The sequence below is a fragment of the Astatotilapia calliptera genome, chromosome 2 (assembly GCF_900246225.1).
Source record: "Astatotilapia calliptera chromosome 2, fAstCal1.2, whole genome shotgun sequence".
NCBI classification, from domain to species: Eukaryota; Metazoa; Chordata; class Actinopteri; order Cichliformes; family Cichlidae; genus Astatotilapia; species Astatotilapia calliptera.
Window position 1 is genome coordinate 10629496 of NC_039303.1, and position 19945 is coordinate 10649440.

The following is a 19945-nucleotide window of genomic DNA, read 5'->3' on the forward strand; positions in this document are numbered from 1 at the left end:
CTTGCGACCGCAGCTGGCGCCGAGAGGGTATCCGCATTAAGTGATGGTGCTTTTTACTTTAGTGCGAACAACTCATATGAATTTCAAAGCTGTTCTAACAGTCCAACACTGGTCTCTCAATCTCCCGTTGGAGAGCCGTGAGCTTTCTATGGTGTTATCCAAACTTAGGTTCCGTGATGTTGTCATTCTTTTTGCTCAAAGAGCAGGTTCTGAGAACTCACGACCGCAGTGCACTTCCCCAAGATGTGATCGAATTTGCGCTCAAAGGTGTTATTTGAGCTAGCCCCTCCAGATGTAATCCAGTTTTTCACTCAGAGGTCTTGTTCTGAGTATTCACGGCAGCCGTGCGCTCTCCAAGATCTTCTCCATGCTGCACTCAATGAGCCCATTTTGAGAAACTCACGCCTCGTCCCATCATTTCAATCCCAGCGGGCAGCCTTGTGGGGTTTGAAATTAGTCCAGCTCTTCAGAGCTCGACTAATTTTTCAGGCCTGGAGGTCTCGCTTTAGCATCAAAGAAGAAGCTGAGCCCGCTCAGTTGTCAACTGTTAATCAAAGCTATGTCAGCATGCCTTGATTGGCTGTTGTTTGTGTGATGATCACACTAACAACAACACCACTTCACAGATCAAGGGACCCTCAAACACAGAAACTACACACGCATTTAAATTGTGATTTCCCAGGTAAACAACACACACATGCTCCCCCCCCCCCCCCCCCCCCCCCTAGACTTTATCAAACAGTCTTTTAGTGCAGACCGGTGTGCATGTTTACTGTGTGCACAAAAACAGTTGAAAATTCATTTTTGTTTCTCATTAAAGTAAAGGTAACTTTTTTTTTATCTCATATTTGTGTACCAAATGTGTATTTCAGGTGCTGTTAGATTAGAAATACATGTAATAAATACTTTTTACAATACATTTGACCTTTGTTTCTGCTCTGAATAAAACTGTTCCCCAGAGACTGTATGATTTGGTTACAGTTAGCATAAATTAAAAAAAAAAAGTCATAATTAAACTAAGTTATTAAATATATAGCTTTGGAAATTCAGAATGTTTTATCCAATAAAGCAAATATGCGAAATAATGACCGGTTTCATGTCTTTAATAGGTTAGAACCGAATTAAATCAGTTTATGAATCAAAATCTACAAAAATCAGTTTCAATCTCATCCCGAATTCTTAAGCCTTTTCATAAGCATGACTGCAGCCAATGAGGGCACACTTCCCCTGGCAGCTCAGCCAATCATCGCTGTCCACGAGGTGCAGCTCCATATGGGCGGGTCGAGCGAGAGTTTCTGTTGACCAATCAGCTCCTGACAGTTGACAGGAAACGTCAAAGTTACGCGCTGGATAACCAATCGGCGACGGGGGAAGGCGGTTAGTGCCCTCCAGGACCCCACGTGATCCTCCTCAGTAGTTCCCAGGCGGCGCACGGGTGAGCTTGAGGTGAGCGAAAACGCCAATAAATGAGAATTTTAAAGGGTAGCTCAGCCGAATACAACTGTTTTCTGACAGGTGGTGTTCCGTTCACGTCGCCCGGGCTGTAGTTATTTACATGCTGTCGGTTTCTATCCGTTAAATCTCCTCTCCGCGGCTCCTGCGGGCAGTTAGCACCGGGCTGATGGCTAATTAACCGCAGGTGAACCCAGCTAGCCGTTAGCCCGCTGCCGTGGCCTCCGTTAGCGGTTAATAAACCTTAAACCCGAGTCTTGTCCCGGTGATCTGGTTTGATTAACATGCATTACAGTCGGGTTTTTTCTCACAGCGAAACTAAAATTGGTCCGACTGCTTCATTCAAAGTCGGGTGTTCCGTAAGGTGCTATGCTAACATTGGGCTAAGCAGGGATCTGGAGGAGGTGGGCGGTGTTTTTTAGGGTCTTTGAAGGGTTTAGGATCAGCTGTTAAACTGTCCAGAGAAGGCTTTAGGATCCGGGTAGCAAAGCCTGCAGGAGGCTGGCAAAAAAAAAAATGGGTGTATGAAAACAAAGTTAATCATAAGCTACGCGCTTTCATGACTGACCTCCATTCACCTGTCCGCTGTCACAGGTGTGTTAGCATCATTAGAGGTAGACACTGCAGATTCAGTGACCATTGTGGTCGAACTTGGCAGACTATCACGGTGAAAAAGTGGATGGAAATGAGCTGATCCTAGGCGGTATTAAGCACAGGTTTTTACCAGTATGACTTAGAATTACCAGTAGGGGGCGGCGACTCTCATTTTAAAGTAAAACCAGAGCTCGATACTGAGTTAAGCATGATGTTTGGTGTCATTTACACGTTTGCAAACGAAAGGTTGCTGGTTAATTTCCCGTTACCTGTGGGGTAACTGAGTAGCAAAGAACCCTAGGAAGTTGGGGGGGACTATGGGCGGTGCTCCTTCATCATTGACAGCTTACTGTCATATCGACCCCTCTCAGATCACACCTGGGTTCAAAAAACCAAAACGGTGATGCTGTAAAGCTCAGTCTTATGTTAAAGTTGAATTGCTCCATGATTGTGAAATGATCACGATCACATTGATCAGGATTAACATCTGGATTGTTTTAAGACATTTCTTCATTAACTAAACATTTGATGCTTACCGAGCTATAATTATTTTCTCTGCTTTTTTCAGGTGTATATGTAAAGTAAGATCAGAATGTTAATATTAAAAAGGGAAACACTGGGCTGTCTGGTATAAGTTAGTAGCTGTTTTTCATTGTAACATCTGGCTCAAAGGGCCGCTGTCCGTAGCGTTTACTCCAGGATGTCTGCAGGTGGCGATATAGGCATGTTAATCTGCAGAAATCTTTGACTTTTACTTCCTGTAGATCAACATCACTGTAAGGGCAGCTGCAAAGACATCAGAGTCTCTCTGTAGATTTTTTTTTTTTCTTTAAACAAGACTGTGAAAAAATGAAAGGGTACAAGAATTGTCTGAGTAGTTAGTCTGTCTTAAGTTAGCAAGAACAAAGCGAACTGGCCCGAGATCTGTTAGGCGCATAATCTGCGATGGTTTCTGTTCCCACATTTAAAAGTATCATATGCATGCTTGCTTACTGAAGGAATATATGATCATCTCATCATCTCGCTTAGATTACAGGGGCAATCTTTGGTGAGAATATGAGGGCTTACACGCAGTGACTCTTTAATTGATAAAATTACCTGACAAATAAAAACCTTATCACTGATCCTTAACAGAACATAAATAATTCCATTCTCTTCTGCATATCCACTTCGTAGTGGGGCTTCTGCCTATCCCAGTGGTGTACACCCTGCACAGTGTGTCACAGGGGGGAAAAAATCATAAATTAGAAACAAATTGAGCCAAAACAACTTGACCACGTTTAAATTCAGACACGGCAGTAACAGGATTTGGGATTTTAATCTTATTTCTGCTCTCTGGTTTTCAAAACGCATCATAACGTTAATTCAAACTGTTTTTTGAAGTCACGACCACAGACTGAGTGAGTTGGGCTTGTTCTTGATTTATTCAGTTTTTCGGGTTCATTGTTCAGCCTAAATGCTAACCAGTCCATCCGGTTTGGGTACAATTTAACTGACACATGCTGTTTAACTGTACACAACCTGAACACCTGCATCAGTCTTGAGCTCCACCGTTTGTTCTGTTAGAGCAGCTTTGCATGATTCACAGTTCCTTATTTATGTGACACCGGGCCTCAGTGCAACTGAGATGACTGAATGCAGATGTCGCCATCTAATAACATCACAAAAACCCAAGAGTAGAAAAAGCTGACACATTTCTGTAATTCGTGGCATTATTGATGAATTATTAGAAACTGGTAGGTGTGAGGAGCAGCAGATGTCCTTCAGCTCTGAGATCAGATTAAGTTACTAATGTCAACTGGAGCCTTCAGTCTGGGTGGATAACAGCCACTTCAGCTGGTTTCACTCAGCTGATTAGGATTGTAAGCTGCTGTTTTATCAGCCAATCAGAGGCCACCTAAGAGCTTATTACTGCCCACAGGCAGCTGGAAAACTGCAGTGTGAGTTTGTGCAGCAGGGAACCGAAAGAAAGGCTTAAAGTAAAATTTTTGTCCTTTTATTTTGGAAAGTAAGGTGTATGCATATCCATTTTACACATTTAAGTGACAGCCTGGCAGATGACCCTCCCGTGCACAGAAACAAAACTAACCTGACTAGAATTAAGGACAGAAATGTTTTAAAGTTCGGGCTCCTTCAGACCCCACAAAACGCCTTTGATGCTAAGCTAACGACTAGTGCTGGCACGTATGCTAATCTGTCTGAAAGGCTAATCTGATTAGCTGGCAGTCTGCTGAGTGAGATGTGCTTAACTTCAGGATCCACTTTTCTTGCCTTTCTTAATCTTAATACACTTCCTGTCATGTGACCAGATTGTTTTGTTTTTACTTGGCACCAATCAGACTGATCGGTAATTTGATTACCTTTTAGAATCAGCTCAGATGAGACAAATCTGCTGGAATAAATATTAATAGAGACACTTGAGGTCAGAAGGTTTTGCACTTCCTGTCATGTGGTGATCTGGATCATGAATCTTATCCTCCTCAGATTTAACGGAGGATGATGAATGATGGAGAACTTTGTCTTTAGATTAGTCAGCCAGTCTAAATTTTCTTTCTCATTTAAATACATCACCAGTCTTATCACTACTTGAGACTGCTCCGCCTGTGGCTGCACCTGCACTGCACCACTTCCATTAATATCTATCAGATGCAAAATCAACTCCAGATCCATCATTCCCTGGTTTCCTCCAGATTTAGGTTCTCTGTTTGGGTGTCTGCACACATTCTTCTTCTGCAAATATTTGAATTACAGAGTATGTATGTATGTATACACAGAGTGTATATGTAGTGTGATTATATTTGTAGCTTTAAGAAGGCAGGCTACAGCTTCTGCTGACTGATTTCAGTGAGCTTGTTTAGTTTAGGAGACCAAGCTCGGCCGTCAGTGATTTTATCAGACGTTCCGAGTATTGGTTTTACTTTTTTCCAGTGTAAGTGGCGATGTCCCTGATTATCTTTATCACTTTCTTGTCAGGCTAAAATTCTTTTACTGTCATTAGTGGCAAGCATCAATGTAAGAACAACTGTAAACCCAAGTAGCAGTTGGGGTTGCTGAGCCCTGATGAGACAAATCTTTTTGCCAGATTTTTACCTGCTGATGTTGTAAAGTCTTAATTTTTGTTGTTTGATGTGGTTCAGGAACACAGAACCTTTTTGGGCCTGATTATTCTGATGGTCACTGAACACAGCAGCTTAACGTTAGTTGTGTAATCACGGCATTGCTGCACTGAAAGACGACAGGAAGTCAGTCATGACACACCATCTCATGTTAAATAACCCGTAAAACAGCTAAGGTAGTGTGTGTGTGCGTGTGCATTTCTGCTTGTACCGGGGTGCTGCTGTAATCCCTCGGGGTGTAATCTCATTAGGGTTAAAAGGAGCCGAGGAGCACGTCCTGTGGGCGCTCTGTGGTTGGTCACCATGGTGATAGATGAAACACAGGTTGGCAGTCTGTTAATGATGGGGGAACACGACTGTGTCGATTTTTGTTGTTGTTTATAAAATTAAAAATAAAAACAATAAAATGAGAGAAATCTCTGTATAACTAAGATCACTGGTTTTTGGCCCGGCCCTGCTTGCGCTCCAGATGTGACGGGTTTTCTGCTCCTCTCTGTGCAGACTATGAATCAGCGGGTCGGTTTGTTTGTTCTCCTGGCGGCGGGCCTCCTCTGCCTCAGTTTAGGCCCCGTCTCTCGGGCTGACGATCTGGTCGAAGACGGTCTGGATGGCGACGATGCCGACGTGGAGGACGAAATGGACCTGAGCTTGGCTGAGGACGAGGATCTGGAGGACGACGTGCAAGATGAAGCTCCACCTGCTCCTAAAACCCCTCCCAGTCCACAGGTAAGACAGCTTTATTTATTTTTATTTTATTATTAATTTAAAAAAATAGTTTTTTTGGAATTCTTGTTAATGATAAATTTGCAGATGGTGGAAAATCTTTTTTTTTTTTTTTTTTTTTTTTTTTTTTTTTTTTTAGTTTCATAAAGTCGTTAAGTTTATTTTCAGTAGAAGCTGTAGTTACATGGGTCTGCACACTAGGGGGCACCAAACTAAATCAGCCAGAAACCATCTCCAGGTCCAGATTTTCCATCAGTTCCTAAAGTCAAATATGATGCATCAGTGACGTCTTCGTTTTTATTTACCGACGTGTTAAAAAGGTTTTTAAAAAGTTACTTGTTTCTTGTTTTTCTGAAAGCTTTTCAAATTGTTTGTCTAAGTTTTTGGTTGTATGAATAAAGTTAACTCTATTGAAGTTTTTACCTGTGAGGATTATAACTGTTGTGCTCTCAGCATTTATTTTGGCTCATTCTGAGGTTTTGAATGTTTAACCCAGAAGTGTCTGTTACCCATTAACCAATCAGGTCAGGAAGTGGGTCTGATGAGAGAGTAGTGATCTGCCCTGCTGATCTACTGACCTGCATTCTCTCTACAGACACAGACCGGACTAAGAGTCGGACCTCAGAATAATTCAGTCTAATGATTTAACGGGTGAATTTTCCTGGAGTCGGCAGGTTTTAGACAGAAACCTGCTCGTGAATCATTTCCACAGTTTTGATCATGTTTGCTTCACTTCCAGTCTGACTGGTTTTTCAGAGTGGAGCTGAGGTAAAGTGAACACACCTGAAAGGCTTTGAGCTCAATCTGAGATAGGAAGACGAGGACGAACCAAACAAATGTGTTGGTTAACCTGCACATGAGGATGTTATAACTTACTTTCATTTCTTCACTCAGGTGACCTACAAAGCTCCTGAGCCGAAGGGGGAACACTTCATTGCAGAGTCTTTTGATAAGGGGACACTGGATGGGTGAGCACCACACACGCATGAATCATAACCTTCCCTTACATGTTTTCTTTTTCTTACTTTAAAGCTTATTACACGTGCTAGCATCACACTAATGCATGCCAACTGGTCAGTTAAGGATTTAAGGACACCCCCTCACTGGCGCAGAACCAGCTTGCTGTAACCTAGTGATGGTTTGTTTGTAACATTAGCTGATTTAAACCTATCAGATCAGCCCAGAGTTTAGAACAATTAGCTGAAGTTATTCTCCCAGCAGTTATCAAGACAATCGATTAGTGAAACAGTCATATGGTTTAATTTGATCATCAGTTTCATCAAAGAAAAGCCTCGGTGTTTGATCTGTGAAAAATGCTGCCGAGGAGTCAGTGCACACGTGTACATCTACCTGTAAACCTCAGAGCTCCGGCGGAGTCGTAACCCTCTGTGTGCTGTTTCAGGTGGATTCTGTCCAACGCCAAGAAGGATGACGCAGACGAAGAGATCGCAAAGTACGACGGTGAGTGCACATCTGTAACCTCATTGTGTACATGATGACGTGCATGAGCAGTTTTTTACATTAGATATTACATCAGCTGAGCCTGGGATGTCCTAAAAAGGCCACTGTACCGAAGATTACCGCCTTGTTTTAGTGTTTGTCTCTGATGATGATGATGATGACGATGTTAACAGGTAAATGGGCTGTGGAGGAGATGAAGGACAGTAAGCTGCCTGGCGACAAAGGTCTGGTCCTGAAGTCTCGAGCCAAACATCATGCCATCTCAGCCCACCTGCTGCGACCTTTCACCTTTGAAACCATGCCCCTTGTCATCCAGTAAGGACAGCTTTGATGTCTGATTCATATTTGAAACTCTGATTGGTAGATGGGTGTGAACACCCAGGTGTTCTCAGTCTGAAAGGTACTGATCAGCAGTGTGATCTGTCTGTGTTCAGGTATGAGGTGAACTTCCAGTCGGGTATCGACTGCGGTGGCGCCTACGTAAAGCTGCTGACTGAGACGCCCGACCTCGACCTGGTCAGTGCGATTCCCACACACGTTAATTCAGTTTATTAATGATGCCGCTTCCAAAAGAAAAGCAGGACAGTGACTTAAAAAGGTTTTAAATGTTGTTCGACTCGTGATCTAACTCACTAACTCATCTTCCTGTCATGAGCCAAAGAGGCAAATCTATGATATTTCTATGAAATGTTCTTATTGATCACTCTAATAAGTGACTGATAAAAACACCTGCAGGCTACGAGGCAGGTAAGCACTGTAACATGTCCGTGTGTGTCTGCAGGACCAGTTTGTGGATAAAACTCCGTACACTATCATGTTTGGACCTGACAAATGTGGAGAAGACTACAAGCTGCACTTCATCTTCAGGCACAAAAACCCCAAAACCGGAGAGTACGAAGAGAAACACGCTAAGAAACCCGACGCCGACCTGAGGACATACTTCACCGACAAGAAGACTCACCTGTACACGCTGGGTGAGACGCACAGGCTGCAAACGTGTTTATTTCTGCTGTAAATGTTAACAAGGGATTCTGTGGACCCTGGCCTCTGCTGGACGTTAGAGGAACTGCAGACTTTGATTATTATTTTTTCTTTGAGTGCCTAACTTGTCTCTGTTGCCCCCAACAGTGGTGAACTCTGACAACAGCTTTGAGGTGTTGGTGGATCAGACGGTCGTGAACAGCGGCAACCTGCTGACGGACATGACCCCCGCTGTGAACCCCACCGCTGAGATCGAGGACCCTGATGACCACAAACCTGAGGACTGGGATGAGAGGGCCAAGATCCAGGACCCGGACTCCGTCAAACCCGAGGACTGGTCAGTACAAGGGTTTCATTTTTAGTTTGCTCAAACTTTCATCCAGGCGTTTGACCTAAAGAAAACAAACTGAGCCATAGCTGCACGACTGGAACTGAAGTAAACCTGTTTGCAGTAAAAGCGTCACGGGGTCAGTCTCGATTTATAAGTGGACAGTCCGATCTAGTTCAGAACGAGGAATACCGGCTAAAGATGGCAGAGAGACACAGCTGATTATGTTGCTCAGTTATTTCTGAGATCGTTTACTTTTCCTGAATTGAAGATCTTAAAATTTTAAGTAAGTTTTAAAAAGGGGAAAAATTATTTATTTACAATTTATTTAAAAGGGGGAAAATAAAGTAAATCCTCCGTAAGTGTGAAAAGTGTTAAAATCTGGAGATTGTGCTGCTTCTTACCGTACACTTCAGTAACAGATTCAGAATGTATTAAAAACACAATCCATGTCTATTTAAAAATCAAAGGCTTACTTCATGTTTCCCTTTAAGTACAGTGACCTCACAGCAGCTATATTATTGGTCAGATGATGTCATTAAAAATGCTCCAAAGGCACAAAAACCGTGCAGAGGTTCAGTTCAGACTCCAATTAGCTGAGGGGAACCCTAGGAGGCAGCTCCTGTGTCACAGTCCACCTGTCATTTGGACTGACTCACTGCTGGAGCCTCTGCTGGATGTTAGAGGAACTGCAGGTTTGGTGCTTCCATGTTTGCCACTCTGTGACAGCAGACTTGGGTTGTTGTGTGTTTGCAGGGATGAAGACGCTCCGGCTCAGATTCCAGATGAATCTGCAGTGAAACCCGACGGCTGGCTGGACGATGAGCCCGAGTATATCGGAGACCCTGACGCCATCAAACCTGAAGACTGGTGAGTTACACCTGCCTGTCGGCCCGGAGCAGGTGGAAGGAAAGAAATGTCTAAAGCAAACAGATTTTCTTTTCACTGTGAACAGCTTTCCTGACAAAGCCCGTGGATTAATCCACTGCTGAAAATAGTCCCAGTAAAACCTGTATTCCAGTATAAAGAAGATAACAGAGTACTCTTCGTGCCTGTCAGGGATGAGGACATGGATGGAGAGTGGGAGGCCCCTCAGATCCCTAACCCCGCCTGTGAGACCGCCCCCGGCTGCGGCACCTGGAAACGGCCAATGATTGACAACCCCAACTACAAGGGCAAATGGAAGCCCCCCATGATTGATAACCCCAACTATCAGGTGAGTCTGACTTCAGTGTGAGGTGATCATTAGATGGAGGGGTGGAGTCTTTTGGAGGCTCTCCTCACCTCCGACCCTTCGTGTTTTCAGGGCGTCTGGAAGCCGAGGAAGATCCCCAACCCGGCGTACTTTGAGGACCTTCACCCCTACAAGATGTCACCGTTCAGCGCCCTGGGGCTTGAACTCTGGTCCATGACCCCTGACATCTTCTTTGACAACTTCTTCATCACCAATGACCGCAACGCTGCCGAACGCTGGGCATCTGATAGCTGGGGGCTGAAGAAGGCAGCAGAGGGCGCCGCTGAGGTTGGTCCATGTTATTAGATCAGATTAAATTCAGTCTTCTGGGATAAATCAGATCTGTGATTTGTTTTGGGAGTTTTTTTTTCCTTTTTTAAAATCAAGTGTGTGCCATGATTAAAGTTTAAAAAGTGAAGTGACACAGTCACCGCCTCATGTTTCAAATGCTCAGGGTGACCTCACACACCTCAGCGCAGCTTCACGGTGGAGCATCAAACACGTTAAAATTTTATTTTTGAGCAACAGAATTGAAAGAAAATTACGTTTCCTTACTAATGTTTCACAAATCAATTGAATATTAAGGACAAAATCCTTTTCCCATAATTTTATTCTGAAAGGTTAACTTTAATATATTTTTCAGTATGAAGTGAAATGTATCAAGTCTGCTTTTGTGTTAATTTGATGATTATGGCTCATGAGGAGATTTGATTCATTTTAGGAAATATTCTGATCATTTGAGAAACCGGATTACTGAGTTTCATGAGCTCTTAGCCAAAGTCATCAAAAATAAAAGGATCCCTCTAAATGTCTCCGAGCTAGTGGATATCCTTTAATAGACATGCGTTTCATACTTATTAGCGTGACTGGGAGAGATTTGGTGTTCAACTCTGATATTGTTACTGATCATTTAAGGAAAAATGTGTGAAGTGGATTTATTGAAGTCTGGGTTAACGGGAGCCCCGTGATGTTTCCTCATGTGTGTGTTTTGTTTTGTTTTTAAATCCCCCCCCCCCTCTCCTTTGTGGTCGTGCAGCCTGGGCTGGCAGCTCAGATGCTAAGTGCTGCAGAGGAGCGTCCGTGGCTCTGGGTCGTCTACGTGCTCACCGTGGCTCTGCCGCTCATCCTTATCTTTGTCTTCTGCTGCACTGGAAAGGTAAAACACACACACAGACACACACAGGGTCTGCGCCCCTGCAGCATCAAACTGAAGTTTCCTCATTTGAAAGTCGAGTTTCTGTCTTGTTTGAAGTAAAAGTGAAGCTGTTGCCTCTTCAGAGCACGGAGAGTTCGACATTTTCCCCCACTGAGTGTTACTGTGTTACTCATTCATTTACATTCTGCTGGTAGTAACAATGCATGACTTTATGTTTATGCCTCAGTCAGCTGAGAAGCTCCTATTAACTGTCAGACTTTCTGTAGTGAAAATATGAAACTTGATATTTAAAAGTTAAAATTCAGCAGTTCAAAGAGCCACAGTTCGATGCTGCAAACCCAGCCTTGTGGGGCACAAGCGTGCATACTCCTGGTGCCGTTCTCAGGCCCGGATCAATGGAAGTCTGTGCCAAATCAACCACACAGATCCATCTGCTATGGTGACCCTGTCAGGAATAAGAGGGCAGCTCAGTGTAATGCTGTCGTGGAGGATTTCCTCACAGGTGGACTCTTGTGATTGGTGGAAATGAATCAATATAAACTGTTGTTATAATTCAAGCTGTATTTTTAACTGTTATTGATAATTGTTTTAAGGTTTTAATTGGACATGAGAAAATCTGTCCGTCCTGCAGTCTGATCCTCAGGGCATCCTCTCTTGCCTGTTGTCAAACCCACACGTTGTAAACCCAGAGGTTTCATTTAATGGTTTAAGTTGTATCGCACTGATTAATGTCCACAGAGGTCGTCAGGATCAGCTCAGGGTCACTTGAGTCTCACCAGCTTGCAGAAAGAGTTTAATGACGCTGGATGCCCTAACCGCGCTGCCACCACCTCCTCCGGCCCGGTGACTGATACTGCTGCTAGCATAGCTTCATGTCATGTTGTTGTGTTTGTGCTGCTTGTGTGCGTCTGTGGTGCTGCAGTGCAGTCTTTGTGTGTTTCATTAAACCTTGTCACTCATTGGTTGTAATTCTGACACTGATTATAACTGAGAATTCATGATTGGTTTGTTGGTGTTCTGAATATTGGAAAATCAGGTGAAATCCTTTGCAGCAGACCTGCTGGTGGCACAACTCTGTTCTCCTATTGGCCAACACATTCTGAAAATGCTCGTCTGAAAGGGCGCCCTTTATCAAACGTAGGCGAAAATCGTGAGTGAAAGGCAGTGATGTGTTTGTGAATGATGGATCTGAGAAGGCGGTGCTGCTGTTTAACTTGCACTACATGGACCAAAGTCCCAGGCCACCTTCACGTCACACCTGCAGCAGCTGCTCAGCCGTGGAAACCGAAGCTCCCGGCAACACACTGTCTGTGCTGATGTTAATGCCAGAGGAGGTTTGGACTGCCTGGCTAGGTGCTGCAGGACTAGGACTGAGAACGTTTGAGTTCAAAGGTTAAGAGGTGTGACCCAGTACTTTGGCCTATAAATCCTGTTTCCTATGAACATGTCACATATCTGGCCGTCTCAGCTGTTTCCACTGTGGCATGCTGGCTTGTTCATGGAGAAGGCAGTTTGGTAATAACAGTAAATTACTGTTGCGGGTGTGAACTGCAGTGTGACTTGACTGCAAAAGTAAAACCGTCCATTCATAAATGTGACGGTGCCTTTATGTATTTGTATCAGTCTTAGATCCTCAGCTGAGGGAACCTGAAATCATCGTGTTGCTGTTCCTGCGTCATCGTAGCGCTGGTCCAGGATCAGCATGTTACCCAAGAGTTTAGATAATGCTATTTTAAAACTATCACTAGCAAACCACCACAAGTAATGTAAATTTGGCAAACCTCACTCTTTCTTCTAATTGGCTGCCCCTCACAAACCTCTCAGGTGACCATATCTGGGATATCCTGTCTGTATGACATCAAAAACTGTGATAAACTGAGCTCAGGGGATTATTTTAAATACAGTGAATTCATTATTACAAACTTTGTTTAGTATGAGCATCCACCACAGGAGCGCTTTGAACTGACTCGTTTCCTTCTGCAGAAGAAGAGTTCGGCGTCGCCGGCAGAGTACAAGAAGACCGACGAACCTCAGCCTGATGTGAAGGAGGAGGAGGAGGAAGAGGAGGAGGAAGCCGAGGAGGCTCCGAAGGCTGAGAAGAGCAGCCCAGGTTACTGAGATCTTCAAATTGAATCTGTTTGTTTCTTTTGAGTTTGCAGCTGTTTCTTAATCTGATTCATCTTTGCTTTTCAGACACAGAAAAGAGTGAAGATGAAGAACCTGCAGAGGAAGAGGAGGATGAAGAAAAAGAGAACACAGCTGATGAGGTGAGGCAAAGTTTCATCACAGCAGATTCAATCGTGACTTTTCAGCTCCTTTAACTTTTGAAAAGATGTAAAAATTAATAAATAAATGAAGGTTCATTTTGTATTTTTAGTCATTTATATTTTACAAGAAAAATAAGTTTTTTGTTTTTCTAAATGTCTTCACACCGGTCTTTAAAGCTTGTTGCAAAGATAAACTTTAATTTCATTTTATTTTCTCAGATTTGTTTTGAAGGAGTCTGAAACATAAAATGTAGAAAACTTGAAAAAGCTTCAATTCAGTAAAAATGTGGGAATAGCTCAGTCTGCAGAGTGCTGTAAATGTGCTGCAGGTGTAACATCTGCTGCTTTCCAGGAGAGTTGAAACCCCTGACCAGCCTCAGCAGATGGCTGCCCCTCACGGAGTCTGGTGACTTCATATTCTGACGTGTCTTCATATTAAAAGGGAGTTTTTTCTTCCTATTGCTACCAAGTGCTTGCTCAGATGGGGTCCTCTGATTTTTGGCTTTGCTCTGCATAGTCATAGGGCAAGGATGTCAGACTGGTTTTACATTGTGGACTCCATACAACCCACTTTGACGTAGGGCTGTCCGATATAATGATATATACAGTGGGGCAAAAAAGTATTTAGTCAGCCACCGATTGTGCAAGTTCCCCCACTTAAAATGATGACAGAGGTCAGTAATTTGCACCAGAGGTACACTTCAACTGTGAGAGACAGAATGTGAAAAAAAAATCCATGAATCCACATGGTAGGATTTGTAAAGAATTTATTCGTAAATCAGGGTGGAAAATAAGTATTTGGTCACCTCAAACAAGGAAAATCTCTGGCTCTCACAGACCTGTAACGTCTTCTGTAAGAAGCTTTTCTGTCCCCACTCGTTACCTGTATGAATGGCACCTGTTTGAACTCATCATCTGTATAAAAGACACCTGTCCACAGCCTCAAACAGTCAGACTTCAAACAGCCATGGCCAAGACCAAAGAGCTTTCGAAGGACACCAGGAAAAGTATTGTAGACCTGCACCAGACTGGGAAGAGTGAATCTACAATAGGCAAGCAGCTTGGTGTGAAAAAATCAACTGTGGGAGCAATCATCAGAAAATGGAAGACATACAAGACCACTGATAATCTCCCTCGATCTGGGGCTCCACGCAAGATCTCATCCCGTGGGGTCAAAATGATCATGAGAACGGTGAGCAAAGATCCCAGAACCACACGGGGGGACCTGGTGAATGACCTGCAGAGAGCTGGGACCAAAGTAACAAAGGTCACCATCAGTAACACACTACAACGGCAGGGAATCAAATCCCGCAGTGCCAGACGTGTTCCGCTGCTGAAGCCAGTGCATGTCCAGGCCCGTCTGAAGTTTGCCAGAGAGCACATGGATGATACAGCAGAGGATTGGGAGAATGTCATGTGGTCAGATGAAACCAAAGTAGAACTTTTTGGTATAAACTCAACTCGTCGTGTTTGGAGGAAGAAGAATACTGAGTTGCATCCCAAGAACACCATACCTACTGTGAAGCATGGGGGTGGAAACATGATGCTATGGGGCTGTTTTTCTGCCAAGGGGACAGGACGACTGATCCGTGTTAAGGACAGAATGAATGGGGCCATGTATCGTGAGATTTTGAGCCAAAACCTCCTTCCATCAGTGAGAACTTTGAAGATGAAACGAGGCTGGGTCTTCCAACATGACAATGATCCAAAACACACCGCCCGGGCAACAAAGGAGTGGCTCCGTAAGAAGCATTTGAAAGTCCTGGAGTGGCCTAGCCAGTCTCCAGACCTCAACCCCATAGAAAATCTGTGGCGGGAGTTGAAAGTCCGTGTTGCTCAGCAACAGCCCCAAAACATCACTGCTCTCGAGAAGATCTGCATGGAGGAATGGGCCAAAATACCAGCTACTGTGTGTGCAAACCTGGTAAAGACCTATAGTAAACGTTTGACCTCTGTTATTGCCAACAAAGGTTATGTTACAAAGTATTGAGTTGTATTTTTGTTATTGACCAAATACTTATTTTCCACCCTGATTTACGAATAAATTCTTTACAAATCCTACCATGTGGATTCATGGATTTTTTTTTCACATTCTGTCTCTCACAGTTGAAGTGTACCTCTGGTGCAAATTACTGACCTCTGTCATCATTTTAGGTGGGGGAACTTGCACAATCGGTGGCTGACTAAATACTTTTTTGCCCCACTGTATATATATTGGATGGCGATATGAAAATGTCTATCGTTTCATATTACACTATTGTTTGTTTCATGGTGTGGCAAAATAAACTGCTTGCTGCAATATGTTTCATGGTTTTGAGGGTCACTGTATTGGCTATATTAATTTCATAAAGTTCTCTTATATTTAAAATAACCACACTACGGACAGACAAGCAACTGTTTTTACCTGTTGTCATTAGCAACAATAACGATAAACCCAACGTGTGGCTCCACTGTCCGTTTGTTTATTTTCCACATAAACTTTTCACAATAAAGCTCAATATCCTGTTGAGATTTGTCCAAATAAACCTAAATGATGACAAACAGAAAGACCAGTCAAAGCAAATCCAGGACCTTATTCCTAAACGAGGGGCTACCCCTGTAGCACGGACATGGTTTGGTTATGAAAAGTCTGACACTGACCAGAAACCGTATAATGCAGTCCAGTCCCCACCACAGACTCAAACACAACAAACCTCTTCTACCACCTACACAAGAATCATGTGACGGTGTGTGAAGAGAGTTTACGGGTGAGACGCAAAAAAGAGCCGTCAGGTGCACAAAATAAACCTTAGACTCAAACGTTAGAACTGGCTTTACACGACGCCCAGCTGAAAACATTTTACGCACAAGTTGATTTGCCCGATATTTGGGGGAGAGAGAGAGAGAGATCCAAACAGGTGTTATTATAAAGAAGTTTAACTACACATTTAATCCGTCAGATATCAGAATATTAGAAAAAGAGGAGCAATTTGATGAGTATTTCTTAGTTTTTCTACATGATTAACAGGTGCTGCTGTAGTAAATAAATTATTTACATTTTAAATGGTGTGTAAAAAAATTTTTTTTAATAAAGGGGTTCTTGTTAACAGAAAATAGCCTTTTTCTATTTTAACCTGTAGATTTTGGGGGAAAAAAACCCTGAATTTTCTACAGTAGATTGTAAACACAGCTTTTCTGTCATGTCATTGATCATCTATTACGTAATTACTTTGCTGTAGTATGAATGGTCATGGGGGGGTGGAGAGAGGTCTTTATCAGTAGGTGAAGCTGCAAAACATTTAAAACCCTCATTTTTCCAAAGCTGCGCATTGCGTAGGACTGGAGTCTTTCCTGGGCTGACTGTGACACCCCTGTTGTAGGGTTTTTACAGTATAAAACGCCTTGAAGTGACGGTTGTTGTGATTTGGCGCTGTATGAATAAAACTGAATCGAATTTTCCGTCTGAGGCTGTGCAGTCTGTTTCAGATTATTTGATTTGAGCGAGTAACATCGAGCTTCTTCTCTGACTTAAACTGACTCGTCATCTTGCCTTCGTTTCCTCTGCAGAAGCTCGAGGACGATGTTCTGCGGAGATCTCCAAGGAGCAGGAAGCCCAGGAAGGAGTGAAATCTGACTGCAGCCCTGACCTCAACAGCTCACCCCCTTCATCCCCACTCCCCTTCCTCCTCCTCCTCATTCTTCTTCCCGTCCACTCTGAGGCGATGAGGCCTGAATGGAACCAGTGGAAGCAGCAACGGGAAACTAATCAAGACCTCCAACATGGACACCTGATGATGATGATGATAATAATGATTATGTGTATGAACAGTACCGAGTTAGATTCAAAGGATTTTTGTTTTTCAAAGAGATTTACTAAAACTTGCTGCGTCATTCCTTCACAACACCTGAACACTCGAACCTGCAGGACCAACATCCTGTCCACCGCCATTGCCACCCTCAGAGCCCGCTTGACGCTGTTTTTGTTGAGCTTCCAGCAGTCTCTAGCCTTCCAGCAGCCAAAACATAAGTCAGGTCAAACAGTCTCCAGGTAACCAGGGTGTTAAACAGCCAATGAGAACACTCTAAATCGGTCCCTGGACGGGCTTAGCCCAGCATCACCCTGCTTGAGCCACCGTGATCCTGCTGCCTTGTGTCGTGGCAGTCTGGGTGAAAGCACCTGCTGACACGACACCAACAGTCAGGATGACTTTAAAATCTTTTGACCAACCGGAAGTCTTCCTCATTCCTTAAAGAGCTTATAAACAGTTGGCTAATCCAATATGTCGTCATCTAGCTAACACAATGTAACTTGCTAGCTAGACTAACCGTTACCAACAGTCAGTGAGTAAGCATCGAAAAAGCCCAATTAGCTTACCAACATGCTGCTAATTAGCTTTGGGATCAGCTTGCCATCATTGCTCGGGTTTTGTTTTTAAATTTGATCCACCAGGCTGCTAATGAATGCTACAAGAAACTTAGCAACCGTACCCGTGTTAGCAAACTTATAAGCTAACAGCTTGTTTATTACAGTAAATCAGCCTGTTGGTGGTTATCCTACTAACAACCACAGTTTCCTGCTGGCTAATCGGTCGAGCTGGGGATGTTATTCAGAAACTACTAGGCTGTTTCTTCACCCTCCTCAAACCTGGTGTTAGCTAGGTGCTAGTAAAGCTAGTGAACTGTGTGGCGCTATAACACAGTCAGCCCACCAATGCTTACAGCAGCTAGCTGCTAACAGCTTGTGGAGTTCATTGATTAGCTATCAGTCATGCTAACGTCTGAAATAATAAACTGGTAACACCTTTTCTTCCATTTTTCGTCTTTGTTTTTCTTATGTAAATGTTAGCATATGTTAGCTCGTCTAATTTTTTTTTTTTTAAAGGTCAAAGGTCACGTACGTGCAACAGTCAGCTGATCTCGGGTATGATCGTTGTGTGAATGAAGGTTCAGCTCATACACACACAAAAAATCTTTAAAATTAAGTTGTTTTTTTTGTTTGTTTTTTTGTTATAACAGTGGCGCTCTCTGAACATTTGGACAACACAAAAACACTACCACAATGAGGTACTTAACACCTCAGCTGTCCACCTGTAGAGTCAACCCGCCTGGTGGTCGTTTTCAGGGTGTGGAGCATAGGCGTGGCTCAAAGGTCAGGTGGTGTGAGTAAGTGGATCTTGTGAGCTGAAGCAGTTGCCATGTGTGAACACAGGTGGGGCCAAATTCAGAACCAATACCCCTGGAAGATAATCACGTGACCTCAGCATCAGGCTGGGAAAATGCCTGGTGGCCGTCCAACCAACAGTTTTAAGTCCTGCCGTGTAGCGCAAAAAAGTTATTTATTCATAGAGTGAGACTTATTTTTCATCTGTCTGCGATAACTTACCAAAAAACAACCATCGTTCTTAAACTGGTAAAACCAGTGATCAGCATATAGACTGGTCGTGTAACGCGCTGTTACAGTGTCCCGTCTGCAGCCCTCTGGTGGGCCACAAAATCAATAAATTTAAAAGTTGTTTTTCATTTTCTAACTTGATTCTCTTTTGAGCCTGAAGTCATCTTATATGAAGCAGGTGTCAGAGGTAATGCTGTTGGTAGAAAATCAAACTTCATAAAGAAGGAGAAACTCCATCTTTGGTTTGTGTGATTATCAGAGTTTGGGTGGATCAATGGGAATCACAGAACAACCCGGATTTATTTTCTCACTAATAATGCTTCAAATCAAATCATTTGCTGTAATTTTTGACTATTCTGATTATAAATCGTTATTGTTCATTCAGTCAAATCTGAATTTTACAGACTTTAACCTTCACTCTTTTTATATTTTCCTTTCCACTGCCAAAATAAAAGTGCCTGGCAGGTAACAATGATTTCAAATATCTGTGAAACTTATTGATGCTCTCAAACCCTTGATCACCTGTTTATGTGCTAATCTTCCTGCAGGACCTTTTGTTTTTCTTTTGTTTTTTTTCCCGTCTGAGGTGAAACTGAAGCGATCAGCAGGTGGAAAATGATTCCAGTGTGAATCCTGAGCCTGATCCTTTTTTCAGTCGGGACAGGCTGCTTGTGATTGCCTGGTGGTTTATGGCAAGTGTTGAAAGTTTGTGTCAGGCGACCATCTCCTCTTCCTCGTAGGATGATTTTGCTGGCTCTGCTGCTTGTAGTGGCCGTGAAGATGCTGTTGTTTAGGCACGATGGCGTTGTTCACGGCGTTGTTGAAGCTGCCTCGCTAACAGACTGTAGACTGAACACTGTACCTGCGGGGGAGACTCTGCCTCTGTAACTCTGCTTTTTATTTTGTTCTGTGTTTGTACTAACGGTTGGCCCGGCCGCCGTCCCCACATCCACGCTGAGTGGACCTGCTGACAGGAAGCTCCAGCTTTCAATGGAAATACTGTGATAATGGAGCCTGCTCTGTGTTTATGTGTGTGCGGACACGTGGTCAACACTCGATTTGATTAATAAAAACATCAAATGGAAACAGAAGCAGAGGCAGCAGCGTGGTTATTTACTATTGTGCTTTTCTTCTTTTAGCTCATAAATAAACATGCCATCTCTAACAGTATTTTTATCTATTTGAAATTAACTTTTTCCCCTCAAATTAACTTTTCCCCCCACTTTTTTTCATGTAAACTTAGCCCCATTTTTTCTTATGAA

General features: G+C 43.3%; 1 protein-coding gene across 1 annotated transcript; it reads left to right on the forward strand.

The window, feature by feature from the left end:
• Positions 1 to 1352: 1352 nt before the first annotated feature.
• Positions 1353 to 19774, forward strand: canx (calnexin). Its single transcript, XM_026184585.1, has 15 exons — positions 1353 to 1446; positions 5664 to 5888; positions 6780 to 6853; positions 7288 to 7346; positions 7520 to 7661; positions 7781 to 7862; positions 8128 to 8320; positions 8475 to 8664; positions 9412 to 9525; positions 9715 to 9871; positions 9962 to 10177; positions 10926 to 11045; positions 13029 to 13155; positions 13239 to 13312; positions 16859 to 19774. The coding sequence occupies exons 2-15, from the start codon at positions 5667 to 5669 to the stop codon at positions 16916 to 16918; spliced, it is 1830 nt and encodes a 609-aa protein (XP_026040370.1). The 5' UTR covers positions 1353 to 1446; positions 5664 to 5666; the 3' UTR covers positions 16919 to 19774.
• Positions 19775 to 19945: the final 171 nt, after the last annotated feature.